The sequence below is a fragment of the Aegilops tauschii genome, chromosome 4, assembly GCF_002575655.3.
Source record: "Aegilops tauschii subsp. strangulata cultivar AL8/78 chromosome 4, Aet v6.0, whole genome shotgun sequence".
NCBI classification, from domain to species: domain Eukaryota; kingdom Viridiplantae; phylum Streptophyta; class Magnoliopsida; order Poales; family Poaceae; genus Aegilops; species Aegilops tauschii.
The window spans coordinates 28,075,175-28,088,293 of record NC_053038.3 but is presented as its reverse complement, the minus strand read 5'-3'; the positions used below and the strand labels follow the sequence as shown (position 1 = coordinate 28,088,293).

The 13,119-nt window shown below is 45.0% G+C and overlaps 2 protein-coding genes and 2 long non-coding RNA genes across 4 annotated transcripts; all 4 read left to right on the top strand.

Moving 5' to 3' along the window:
- Nucleotides 1-504: 504 nt before the first annotated feature.
- On the top strand, nt 505-3,746 carry LOC109752772 (GATA transcription factor 27). The gene is made up of 6 exons (XM_073497472.1): nt 505-1,025; nt 1,125-1,261; nt 1,425-1,510; nt 2,739-2,910; nt 3,078-3,080; nt 3,226-3,746. The coding sequence occupies exons 3-6, from the start codon at nt 1,432-1,434 to the stop codon at nt 3,473-3,475; spliced, it is 504 nt and encodes a 167-aa protein (XP_073353573.1). The 5' UTR covers nt 505-1,025; nt 1,125-1,261; nt 1,425-1,431; the 3' UTR covers nt 3,476-3,746.
- A 1,142-nt stretch (nt 3,747-4,888) lies between these two features.
- LOC141021179 (uncharacterized) lies at nt 4,889-6,770 on the top strand. Its single transcript, XR_012181239.1, has 3 exons — nt 4,889-5,151; nt 5,750-5,888; nt 6,507-6,770. It is a non-coding gene; the product is annotated as an uncharacterized lncRNA (long non-coding RNA).
- Nucleotides 6,771-7,729: 959 nt separating this feature from the next.
- On the top strand, nt 7,730-12,102 carry LOC109752776 (uncharacterized). Its single transcript, XM_073496144.1, has 6 exons — nt 7,730-8,076; nt 8,175-8,371; nt 8,707-8,735; nt 8,858-8,997; nt 9,350-9,604; nt 11,402-12,102. Exons 3-6 carry the CDS (start codon nt 8,722-8,724, stop codon nt 11,422-11,424), a joined length of 432 nt encoding a protein of 143 aa, XP_073352245.1. The 5' UTR covers nt 7,730-8,076; nt 8,175-8,371; nt 8,707-8,721; the 3' UTR covers nt 11,425-12,102.
- LOC141021178 (uncharacterized) lies at nt 10,530-11,092 on the top strand. Its single transcript, XR_012181238.1, has 2 exons — nt 10,530-10,761; nt 10,867-11,092. It is a non-coding gene; the product is annotated as an uncharacterized lncRNA (long non-coding RNA).
- Nucleotides 12,103-13,119: the final 1,017 nt, after the last annotated feature.

The window sequence follows — 13,119 nt, the reverse complement described above, 5'->3', positions numbered from 1 at the left end:
TCTCTACATCCGGTTGAAGCTTTTCATCTAGAGGGATGAAGCTTTTTTTTAAACGGTTGCAACATGAGGGGGTGCGACGATTCTGCAGAAGCCTCCGGTGTCGACCATCGCCGCCCGGCTCCTCGGCGGCGAGGCAGAAGCACGAGACGTGTGGGAGTTGCAACCGCCGGGGATGGGGATTGGTCAACGGGCTGCATCCAATGGCGAAACGGGCTGTAAAGCATGGCGGGGTGAGATCTACATCCATGGACGCGCGGGGGATTCGACCCTCCATGGCCGACGGCGAGATGTGGGCGCCGGCGCTGCAGGAGATGAGGATGGGGGCGAGACCCGCAGAGCTGCGAGACAGGAATGAGGCGAGATTCGCGAGATCCGCAGCGCCACGTGGTTGCTCGCGACTGGGTCGCGGCGTGCGCGCGTGGACTGGACCGGCCGAAGCTTTCGCCGGTGCCCCGGCCCCAAACGTTTCCCATAGCGGTAGGGGTGAGACCATGAGAGCGAGGCAGTTTCCTCACTTGTCGTTCCCCTCCCGCTCCTGCCCAATCCTCTCTTCCCCCGCCCCTCCCATGAAAACCCTAGCCGCCACTACCGCCCTGCTGCCGCCGCCACTCTTGCGACGCCGTCGCTGCTCTGCCCTCCCTCTCTCCAACCTGAGCCACCGCCCTCCTCTGCGCCTTCGCCGCAGGCCATGTCCGCGCCTAACCTCTCCTCTCCTCCTCCCCCTCATCACAAGCCATGCCAATGAGGGCCACCGTGACCGAGCAGGTCAAGCGGCGCGTCCAGATCGCCGAGGAGCCGCCGAGCAGAGCAGGTGAGGAGGGAGACTAGGTCGATCTCTCTCTCTCTCTCTCTCTCTCTCTCTCTCTCTCTCTCTCTCTCGCGTGGGGATGCAGCCCTTCCTCTGCTTGCTCCCAGCACCGCGCCGGCCGGATCCACCTCGGCCACAACCGCCGGACCGGCACCGGCGTGCTTATTCTCCATGGAAATGGACATGGAGCTCTAACACCACTGAATGAGAATGCAAGGTCCCTCTTCTTCCCCCTCCCCCTCGGCTTGCTTGTTTCGATTTGGCCGCTCCCCTCCCTCCCTCCCTCCCTGATGCGCGCCTTGGCCATGGGGTGCAGCCTTGCAGGGGCTCAGCCCTGGTCTGCTCTTCTCTTGTAGATGTGCGTGAAGAAAGGGCCATTGGATTGTACGGGAAGAATGTGATGTTATTCTTTGCTGCTTGACTTGGCCTTGCTGCTCGACCATGTTGGCCATAGTAAGCTCGTTGCTCACCGTCCTCCTCAGATTTGTATATGTCTGCTGCTAAAACAGCAACCACCACCAATTAGCCTAGCATGCCACTGTTTGGGTAGTTAATTGATGCACAATTTTCTGTACAGGGTCTCTTAATAATGGTTCAGGTCAATTGATTGATTCAGGCACATCATGGAGGCTGGTTCTCATATTCTTTTTGGGGAATCCTTCGATCTGTGCCGGCCTTCATGTCTTCGCTCAGAGAAAACAGGTCGACCCCTTCTCTCCTTCCTTTCTCTGTTCATGTTTCTTTACATTCCTAGGCTTGTGTTCGTGTGCATGTGTATCTTTGTTGTTTTCTTTGTCTGGGGATGTTGTTGGGTTCGGTTGGTGTGCAGGTTAGGCACCACTAGATTCGATTGGTATGCAGATTAGCCAAAGACTGTGTCTCTTTGTTGTCTTCTTTCTGGTAGAGGCAAAAGGTATTATCCCCTGGTTGGATTTTTGTGGCCTCCTTTCCTTGTTTGTTCTTTTGTGAGCTGTAGCCTATAGGTGTGTGCTTTTTGTTCCTTGTGTATATCCTACTAGGGGTGGGATTTTTTGTTTGTTTGCACATGGATGGTTGCTGCCCTTGTTCTTTGCTCTGAATTGACATGGCCGACTGAACCATTAGTGGCTAGGATTAGAGATGTGCTGCCAGGAAGTTTTGGTTAATAAACTATGTGGGCTTCTAGATTGTACACGTTTTTGTGTTACTAAAGTAGCAGAGCAGGAGGAGGGAGACTAGGTCGCACTCTCTCTCCCTCTGTCTCGCATGGGGAGGAGCGGAGGCTGCGGCTCGCGCATCTTCTCCTTTGTGGACTGCAGCGCGGACGGGCGAGACATTCCTCCTCTTCGTCACGCGAGGGAGACAGTCCGGTCCCGTCCAGGTTAACCCATTGGGAAGATGTATATGCTTGTCTGTACTAACCATTGAAAATAAGCAACACCTGAAAGAAATATGCAGTTTGACTATGTATATGCTCATCTCATTATATTCAGAGTTCAGGGGTAGAGTTGGTTTTCTGCTGCCCTGTCTCATCTGCACATATTGGTTTCATTTTCAGATTATGTGCATTTGCTAGGCTTTATTCTGTAGGACAGCACATGGAGCATCACAGGCTTGTATGTACTAACCATCAAAAACAGTACCTAGAATATGAAGTATGACTATGTGTATCTATGAGAGATTATTTATTTATAGCCTTGAAGATGTATTCTTCCTGACTGTTGTGTTATGTTCGCTTCCTGGATTAGCACCACCATCTTTTTTTTGGACACCAGCCACCATCTCTTGTAGTATCACTGCCAGGCATAATTCTTGTAAATCTATTATGCAAGCAAACTCCTGATTGATGGCCCCACTACCGATGAACTCTGTACCTGCATTTTACACAGATTCTCGGGTACCAGTTTTGTACTCTATTTCTTATTACTCATGGCAAATGCTGCTGATATAGGTACTCCTCTTTGGCGTAATGGGCCACCAGACAAGCCAGTTTTCTGCAATGCATGTGGGTTGATATGGAGGATAAAGGGTACATTGGTGAATTACATGCGGGCGCATCGTCGGGAAGATACTGGCGCTGGCGAAGCTGGACCTGACAAGCTGAAGCTCAAGGGACAGAAATAGCCGAAGAAACGACCAAACCGCAGCATAGTGAAGGATGGACCATGGTCTGATCAGAACTTCTGGAAGATAGGAAATGCGAACACAAGCAATAAATCCGGTTTTGGATCAGCGGCATCGTATTCAGAGAGTTGTGCCCCGTGTGGTTCTATTGATGCAAGTGAAATAGCCGGTGAGTTCTATCTAATTTCTTGACTTGTTGCTGTTAAGTCCAAAAATTTATGTTCTTCGTACCAATCATAATCATTAGTTGACCCTCTAAATCCCTGTGCATAGCATAATCTTTTTGGATGAGTTCCTTTCACAACCATTGTTAGGTATGTTAACGATGGGTTTTCTGGTATCATTAAACTTCAGGTTCAGCAGTCACATGCTTGGGAGTCACTGATACCATCAAGAAAAAGGAGTTGTGTCAGTCGTCCTAAGCCTTCAGCGCTGGAAGCGCTTGTTGACGATCTCAACTCCATAATTCACGAAGAGCAGTTATATTGCCTTTCAGCAGGATCAACAGAGGAAGACCTAATTTATCATAGCGAAACTCCTTTATGCTGCAAATTTTGCATTTGATTTCATTATCACAAAGATGGAAATGCATTTTTATACAACATGTTTGCACCATCAGCGCAAAGATGGAAATTCAGGTTCATGGAGAAACATCGGGTGGATCTGCTTGAAGCTCTGGATGTCGACTCCATATACTTCATATGTAAGGTAAGGATTTAAAGGTCATACATCTTATGCTTGGTTACTTTTCTGAGTATGTATGTTCCTTGCATGGTTTTGAGTTCGAATTTAATGGGGATTAAAATTGTATGTTTTTTCGATTCTGATTCAGTGAGATGCTTAAACAATGATGATACTTTCAAATAAATTTGATGCTGACTTGTGATATATTTCTCAGTTTCCTTACCCCTGTGTGTTCTACAAATTTTATTGTAGGGAACCTCCATTTATATTACTAAGTATTTTACTCGATCGAGCGGTTCGCTCAATCAAGGATCAAGTGTTAGGTTATCCTTGCATATCTTTTAGTTTCTAAAATACACATTGTTTGGTTCAAATAGAGATGTTCCAAGCGGAAAATGGCAATTGCTAACTACTAAGTAAACAATCCATAGGATGTGCACCATGTAATGAAGGTAAAGCGCTGTATTTTCCAGATTAGGGAACAGGGGAACATAAGCTTAAGTTAGTTTTATGGCGTTCCATAGATCTTCTGCATCTCATATTTTCATGCTTAAGAAGGAATCATGAATTTCCCAGAGGTTCAAAAGTTAAAATAAAAACGATAGAGATCATGGTTAGAAGTGAAGTAGTAGTATAGTAATGAATGTGAGCAAGCAGTTTGCATCAACACATTGTTTGGACTAATGATCGGTATTTTGTGGCATCTATTTTACCACCTGCTTTCTGCCAAAAGAAACGATAAATAAAGGTGGACAATAATAGGTTACAATACTGAACAAAGGAAGAGAAATACTTTTGCAAGTCATGCATGCATTTTTTTATTAGGCAAAATTATTTTCTTCAGATGTATAATCCTATTATTCTGAGATATATATTTCTTGCTCATCACCTGATCCCGCCGCCGCCCGCGCTGGTGGTGCCCTGCGAGCCGCTGCGGCCCTGGTGGTGCTGCGGCCGCCGTTCCTGTCCAAGACGTACGATCTCGTCAGCGAGCCGTGGCTGGACGGGGTCATCTCCTGGGGTCCCGCCGGCAAGAGCTTCGTCGTGTGGAATCCTTCCACCTTCGCCCTGGACGTGCTCCTGCACAACTTCAAGCACAACTTCTCCAGCTTCGTCAGGCAGCTCAACACCTATGTGCGTATCGTATCACTGTCCAATCCTCTGTTTTTTTTTCAAACCATCACTGGATTATTATTCATGCCACCGTCCTCTACTCGGGAGACACTCTGTTTCTGTTTGGTATCTAGCACTCTGTTTCGGATGCTCTGTTTTTATTTCTGTTCCTTTTGGTTTCTGCTGCTGTGCTCAGCCTAAATATGTTGTGTATATATATACTCTTTGTACTTTCCTTGATTATTTTAGTGAATGGAGTTGTGATCTGTAATGCCAATTTGGCGTTTCTTTTGTTAGCGGAATCGTGGTCTATAATGCCAATTTGGCCTTTCCTGAAAGAACTGGTTTATCTTGATCACTGAAATAATCTTGATCCCGAGGAGTTGATCCTGTGATGGCAAGCTTAACCATTTGCTGGGATGCGACGCTGCTCACGCTCAAAGGTAAGCTTCACAATCCAAATGTGTATACGCATATGTATTTGCCCATACTGCAAAATCGTTCTCTCCAACAGCAAAAAAAAAGGGCAGCATATTTTTTTGGTTTTTTGCTGCTCTGCTTGACCATGCATTCTTCTCAACTCCTCTGTCTGCCTCCTTAACAGGTTTGGTCTGGTGCAACTTTACTCCTTGCAATTTATCATTTCTCCATATCACCATATCTCTCAGACTTTAGCACTATGAATTTCAAAACTATAAATACCATAGTGCATCTACTGTAGATATTTTTAAAGGTTACTGAAGATAATTTTTGGTGGGTAACACTGCTCAGTTTGCTTCCTGTGTTGTACAAAGTTGGAAGGGGGGTGATGTTGTCAGTATGGATCAATTTGGTTCGGTCTTTGTTCAGTTATACTCCCTCCGTTCCTAAATATAACTCTTTTTAGAGATTCCAATATGGACTACATACGGAGCAAAATGCTAAAATATGTCTGGTAGTAACTTTATGAATGAGACTCCAATTGCAATGAAAGCACCTTATTGTACAGCTCCTGGAGTCCTAGAAATTGACGAGTAGTAACAATATGTTTGTTATGTCTAGGACTTGCGATGGATGTTACATTTTCTTAATGAAACCTTTTCACTTGCCCATGCCGGTGAATGATTATCTTTTGAGATATATAGGATTGCTCTAAGAAGCTCTATGGGCCCTGAGTGTCCGAAAGATGTGTAGTTTATAGGTAAGTTGCAATTGAATATGGGAGACCCTTATTTCTTACCGTACTTTTATCTTCTGACATTGGTATTCATATTATGCTTAAAGCTCAATCCTTTTCCACGTGAACTATATCTATTGTTACAATATTAGTTAAAAATTGGTTCTTGAGGTTTACTTAGATGGACAAAAAAATATAGTATAATTTTATCCATAATGTATTCCATCTTATTTTGCACCTATTAATTATACGTCTAGATACATCCATTCCTCCGACAAGTATTTCTGGATGGAGGGCGTATTTTTGTTGTCCTTTATTTGCATTTTACCCTCGAATAGATTGGACATGACTTGGTCTGAGTCATAAGTCATCATTGACTGCATAGGAGTAGGCCGGGGTAAGTGTCCAGTACCACGCCCTTTCTTATCAAGTTGGTTACATGTGTTTGTTACATTCATTCCATCTGCATCCCCTTCTCTTCTGTTCTACAATTCCTTTTGCTTATGATTTCTTATTGTAGTGGAAAATTTAAATTGCTTGGGTCGTTGCTGCTATGAAAATATATTGGTATCTTCTAGGTCTGTTACTTTAGTCTCTCTCTCTCTGATTTCATAATGATATGAACTTCTATTATGCTGCAAGATTGGAGAGATTCTTTTCAAGTTCAACCTGTGTCACGAGCTACTTGGTTCCTTCTCATTACTTGGAGGATGCATGGATTGGAGAGATTATGGATGAGGGCTGAATTATGTGTAGCTATGATATCTTTTAATTTTGGTCATATATGTATCTTACAAGAATTCCAGTATATATTTTGGTCATCTGTATCAGAATAAGGATGCACCTTTAATTATTACAACTTCCAAGCCCATCATTTGGAATTTTATGCAGTTTTTTCTATGGAAATATTTCGTTGTGTAATTCTATTGGACGATTATGGATGAGGCCTGAATAATGTATAGATATGATGGATGCTCTTATTCCTTCTGACTCATCATCTGTAGATAATAGTCGATGAATGATTGATCGTGGCTTTCTTTTGGTATGTCATGCTACATCTCCTATTACGAATGTACTACTTGCTTCTAATGGGCTTTGACGCTTTGGATCCTTTTGTTTTTGTGAACTGTCGGAATATAAACCATATTTTTACCGGGTTGGATATGGCTGGTGCAGGTGGGGTGCGGCAAGCCACACTTCCTGTCAAGTGGTTAATATCTATTATACCTGATAATGTAATGAACTCCATAATTTCTTGCTTCTATCATATATTCATATGTGAATGTTCCGTTCTTACTTTTATTTAGTTATATCCTGTTTGAGTAAGTATGATAAACCTGGGTTACTACTAATTTGAGCATTGCCTGCATAACCACAACGTTGGGACCGGCACCCTCGCGCCAAGGCGCATTGCCGATCTAGTTTATCCAGAAATAAGAGATGAAAGTTCCTACAAGCCTCCTCAGAGATCAGCCATTCTCGGCCGTTGGATCATTCCTCTTGATGCGTTTTCATTCGTCCGATCGAGATCTGGAGAAGGCTGGGCTGTTGGATCTGGGACAAACACTGCTGGAATGAATAGTTACTGCATCAGTCCGCTGCCTTTTACTCCGTTTTTTTCGGACTGCAGTCGCTGGCGTGTGGATCCGCTCGCGGGTGGGCCGCGTTTGTCAATGACCGTGGCTTGGATATGGCCCGGTCGCCCCGTCACGTGCACCGGCGGGTAAAGATCTCGTGCCACCGCACGTAAAATCCTGCCCCCGCCGAGGGTACGTTGGTAATATCGCGTCCAGGCCTCGTGCGTGTCGTGCGGTGGTTCGCCCCGTGCGGCTATGGGGTGGGGAGGGGCAGCGCCTTGCCCTTTCGTGCTCATTCGTCCCCTTCTTCTCCTTCCCTCTGGATCTCGTCGCCGACGCTCCTCCTCTCGATTTGACTCCGGTTCTTCAGGTGCTTTCCCTCTACCCGCCGTCGCTGCTCTCCCATCAGGCGCCGTCGGCAGTGTAGGACGCCGCTCGCCTCGGGCGATTCGGCAGGAGGAGGAGGAGGGCCAGCGAATCCAGGCTGGCACTCTGCTGCTTGCGTCAGCCGCTGACGACGACGCGAGGAGGGAGACCGTGGATGGAGATCGCGCGGGCGCGGTCCGCCGCCGCCGTGGGCTGCTCCAAGGAGCACCAGAGGATCTGCGTCGACTGGTTCGCCCTCGCCGACCCAGGTGCGTGTTTGCTTCTCGGTTCCCACCACCAGCGCCCTAGAAACCTAGGAGGAGTCAGAGCGTCCGCCTGCTCACGCTCAGGGTGCGTCCCGCCTCAGGTGTGCAGGATCTGGAGTTGCGGTGCTCGCCTCGCCTCAAGTGCGTGTGACGTCACCGGGAAGACCGTCAGCTGCAGCTCGCACAACGACTCTGCCTCGAGGCGTTGCCATCTACTGGAGAAGCTTCAGACCGTCCTCCTAGCTTTTGTGCATCTCTGGGAAGAAGACAACCCGAGCTGAGTCGCCTCCGATCTGCGGTGGGTGCCATCTCCATTCCCCGTTTCCACTCATATTAGTGTCTTCTTTGTTCTTCTGAAATTTAGCTGCAGTCACCAATCACTTGCCCGTACATTATGTTACCTTACCACTCATGACTCATGATTATCTGACTTGCTCATGCAATATATCTCTTATCATTGATAGATATATGAGTGATTCATGCGGAATCTATTTTTGCTAGGTTGTCTGAGACATGTAGCCGATAATACTTTTCAGATTTAATGTTCATATTGTTGTGAGTTTTGGAAAGATTTAAGCTTTCCTCATTTTCCCCACTGATATGTACTTCTTTAACACTCTTTGATTATTTCAGAAAACATCTGATGACATGGACGTGATGGGGTAAGTTGCGAAAACTCATGGGGCCATACAACAAGTTGATATAAATCCTGAAAATGTTCACAGCCTGTTTGAAAAATACATTATTCATCGGGGGACTAACTGGGATATCATTTTGTGCCTAGATATTTAAACAAGTCAATTGCCAAGCTACAAATGGGGCTGGCAGTGTGGCGCAACAAGCCTGAGCTTTTTGAGAGTGCAGATATGCATGAGGCAGGAAAGGAAAAAGGCTTCAGTACCATGAAGACCTGGATGCCTCAAGGTTCATACTTTGCAATGCTATTTGATTTTTCCTTTTGTTGGCCTAGCTATTGGTTGCTGAGTTTATATTTCTTAGTTAGAACAGATGCAGATGATTTCACAGGAACCCCAAAGCCTGCAACTAGCAAGAAATGTACGGGCAAATGTGCAAGTACATAATTAAAGAATTGAATCGGATCATCTATCATCATAGCAAATAGACTCAAATCAAATATGATTATTTATCATAATAATAACTAGAATAACTGAATAGGGTTATTAATCATATGCAACCATTTTTGCTTCTTCCCATTTTGCATCGCCATGTTTATTCCATGTAGTAGTAAAATGATTTTTTTATGTGTTCGTTGCAGGGAGGCCTGCGAGGAATGTGCTCCAGACCGGCAAGGTGCTGCTCAACAGCGAGAAGCACCACCGGCGTCAGCAGTGTCAGCGTCACCGCCTCCTCGGCATGCAAAAGACGTCACTCCCAAATCGTCTCCGTAATGCATCCAGTATACCGGATGCTACTACAGCGAGAAGCACCATCGGCGTCAGCAGTGTCAGCGTCACCGCCTCCTCGGCATGCAGAAGACGTCACTCCCAAATCGTCTCCGTAATGCATCCAGGTATACCAGATGCTACTACTATTCTCCCTGCCCCTATCTCTATAATTGATTGTTCACTAGCATGGCCCATGGGAGCACCACGACTCAGGACAATGTTTTAGTAGACGTAAATGATTGTCGGTTTATTGAGTTAAGATTTTTTTATGGTGAGGTCATGCCATGTTGTTAGCGGGCACAAATATTTAGTGAGTTGTTGGTTCAGGAGATCAACATTTGGTTTAGTATCTATGAAGAGATGAGTCTCGTGGCGGTGAGCGGAACGTAGACAAGGATGGCGACTTGATGCTTCTCGGAGACCTCCTCTGGAGGTGGATTTTCTGGGCCTTTTGTTTGCCATTTCACAGAGTTGGGCCGTGTTTGTCAGCGATCGTGGCTTGGATATGGCCCGGTCGCCCCGTCGCACGCACCGGCGGGTAAAGATCTCGTGCCACCGCACGTAATATCCTCCGCCCGCCGAGGGTACGTCGGTAATTTCACGTCCAGGCCTCGTGCGTGTCGTGCGGTGGTTCGCCCCGTGCGGCTATGGGGTGGGGAAGGGCAGCGCCTTGCCCTTTCGTGCTCATTCATCCCCTTCTTCTCCTTCCCTCTGGATTCTTCTACTAGCCAACCATGAGGAGCTCCTGGTGGTGCTCCTGGATCTGGATGTGCTATACATCACCTCCTTGCCTCTTGGATGCTTTGGTGCATGTGGCGTTCGTGCTCATCGGTGGGACGGTGCAAGGTGCAACTCCGATGCAGTGGCGTGTATGTGCGGTGTAGGAAGCGGTTCCTCGCCGGCTGGACGGCGTCCAGGCGCAACCCCACGTCCACTGAGTAATGCCTCGGCTACAACCTCCCTCGGTGAGCCCCGTCTCCCTCCCACTCTGCTTCGGCTACTATATGGGACATGGACAGGGCTATGATGATCAGTTATGGCTTATATAGGCATGCTCTCGAGCAATTGAGGCACTTATGGGTATTAATTTGGATCCCCTCATTTCTTTGAGCCATTTTTTGATCACGTTTTTATTTTAGTGGCTCTGTCCTTGGATGGTCATTTCTGATGAGTGATAACCAGGGCAGTTTCACATGACCCACCGGTTGGAAGCCATTCTTGCTAGGGCGATGATGATTAACCATGGTTGAAATAAATGTGCCTTTGAGCAATCGAGAAACCTGTGAGTATCAAGTTGGATCCTCCCTCTTGTCTCTAGAATCCTTTTTGATCTTGTGATACTTATTGTTCTCTCCTTGGATGGTCATTCTTGTTGAGTGATAACCAGGACAGCTCCACTGTATAAACAGATTGATCTGGTGATAAGAGATGACGGTGGTAGGTTATGCAATCGAGGAAAGGCAAATCTGAGCCGACTATGCATTGAACCCTGAACCCTTTTTATTTGTGTTTAAAGGTGTTGCTTATTTATTCTCCAGTGTTTATAGCCATCTTATGTAAAGATTTCTTCTCTTTGATACCTTTATTGCATATGAGTTGTTTTTCATCTTTTATTGTTTGTTGTTGGTCCTTGATTTAATCTGGTTAAGAGTAAGTTGCACTTTGTTATTCTGGGATGAACGATGGTTTGGCAATGCTATTGGTTCTTCATGAGTTCAGAGGAGGATTTCTGATATTATTTTATTGTTAAATAGTCATGACAGTAAGATTCTTGTATCTGTTCGCCGTGAGGAGCAATGGAGCATTGCACACTTATGTGTACTGCTACCTGATTATCGTTGGTCTTTTGTATAAAGGCCTTGCTATAATTTTGTATGGTCCTTCCCTAAGGTGCTATTTGGATCATCTGGTTTTTTATACAGAGCCCGCTTCTCGAAGGTGCTAACCAGGCCAACAAAAAGGGCTCACCTGCTAATAAGGTTTGAAAATCCTCTTAGTGGTCAATAGAGGTGTATTCAGGCCCAAAACTTACAGAGCTGTGACAAGAAGTGTGGTCAACATAGGTGTATTTAACCAAACTAATGTGATCTTATTTTAAATTTTGCTCGAGATTAAATTTTCACAGAGATCTAATTAAGATTTATTAAATCGCTGTTATATTATATGTTGGTTTGTTCCTTTATACTCCAAAAGGAAAACAATATGAGTAAAAAAACTATGTCAATGAATTGAGGTATCAGTTTGCCTTCCTTTTATTGCACTCATTGGATAATTGTCTACTTTCAAATTGTTGTGACCTTTGATCCATATAACTAAGTGAGTGTTCTATCTTTTCAGTTTCCCTATCTGTTCTCAGGATAGAAATGTTCCTCGGCACCATGAAAAACGTCAACGGAGGAACAACCTTTTATTTTATTTTATGTTGCCTCTACTATATTGTTGTTGCCACAAGGATTTACCTGGACACGGAGCCACCATGATGTGTTTAAAAATGATTACATTATCCTGTTCTAACCTGATGGTGTTAGAAACATCTTGGCATTCAAGCAGGATTAGTTCATTGTTTATTAATTACAATTATGTAAAAAAATCACTGATCATAGCTTGACAGAAAATATTTTGATATGCCACCATGTGCATGGGTTATTCACTGCTACCGATAAATGTTATTTACATGTTTTGGGTCATGGATGATTGTTTTGAGTGAAAAATATATCAGATAAAAGAAAGCATGTGATAATGCTGATAGATTGAAACTTTGGTTCCTTTTCAGAGGCCCTTTTGGATCCTGCCTTCCCAGTCTGCATGAATCCTCCTAATCCAGCAAAGCCTTGAAACCTTTGTGTGAGCTAAATGATAATTTTTGCAACATCTAAAACTGTATGTTGTCTTATGGTTTCATGACGATGTTGAACTCAATGGTGTTTTGCTCCTACTACATGTGAATGTTTCTTCTTTCTTTTATTTTTTCATATCCTGTTTGAATATGTACGCTAAACTTGATTTCCTACTAAATTGAGCATTCACTATCTGGCCATTGCATTGTGACCGGAACCCTCGCGCCAAGTCGTGATCCCAATCTAGTAGGGATGGAGGGAAGCAGCGGAGGGCTGGCTAGACGTGCGCACGCCCACGTTCTGGAGATCGTGTGTGATGTGATCGTGGGATGCCATCGTGGGAGCGTTCACTTCCTTTCTTTATGCTATTTCTTTAATCCCTAGTTGATTCAACTGGCAACTTGGTTATCATTAGCTGATGTGGGCTTGGATTATTTTAAATCATTGTGTGGGCCTTAGCACCAGTAGCATGCATGCACAACAGCCTGTGAGAAGTACGACATTGCATACATGGCCATATTTTTAATGGACTAAACATGATCAGCTATTAAATGGCTCATTAAGGGCTAGGGTCGGGATGTGCACGTTAATTATTTTTGCATGCAACTCAAGGTCTAGCGTCATATGTGTTATCAGGTGAATATTTGACCAAGTACATCATGCATCGACCTTATTATTGGCTTTCTCTATCAAATTATATTTTATGTGCATCCATTAAGATACGACGATATTTTGATGGAGGAACATATTGCATGATGCTTCAATAATATTGGTGTCGTCTTTGATGGTGAAATTTTAGATCA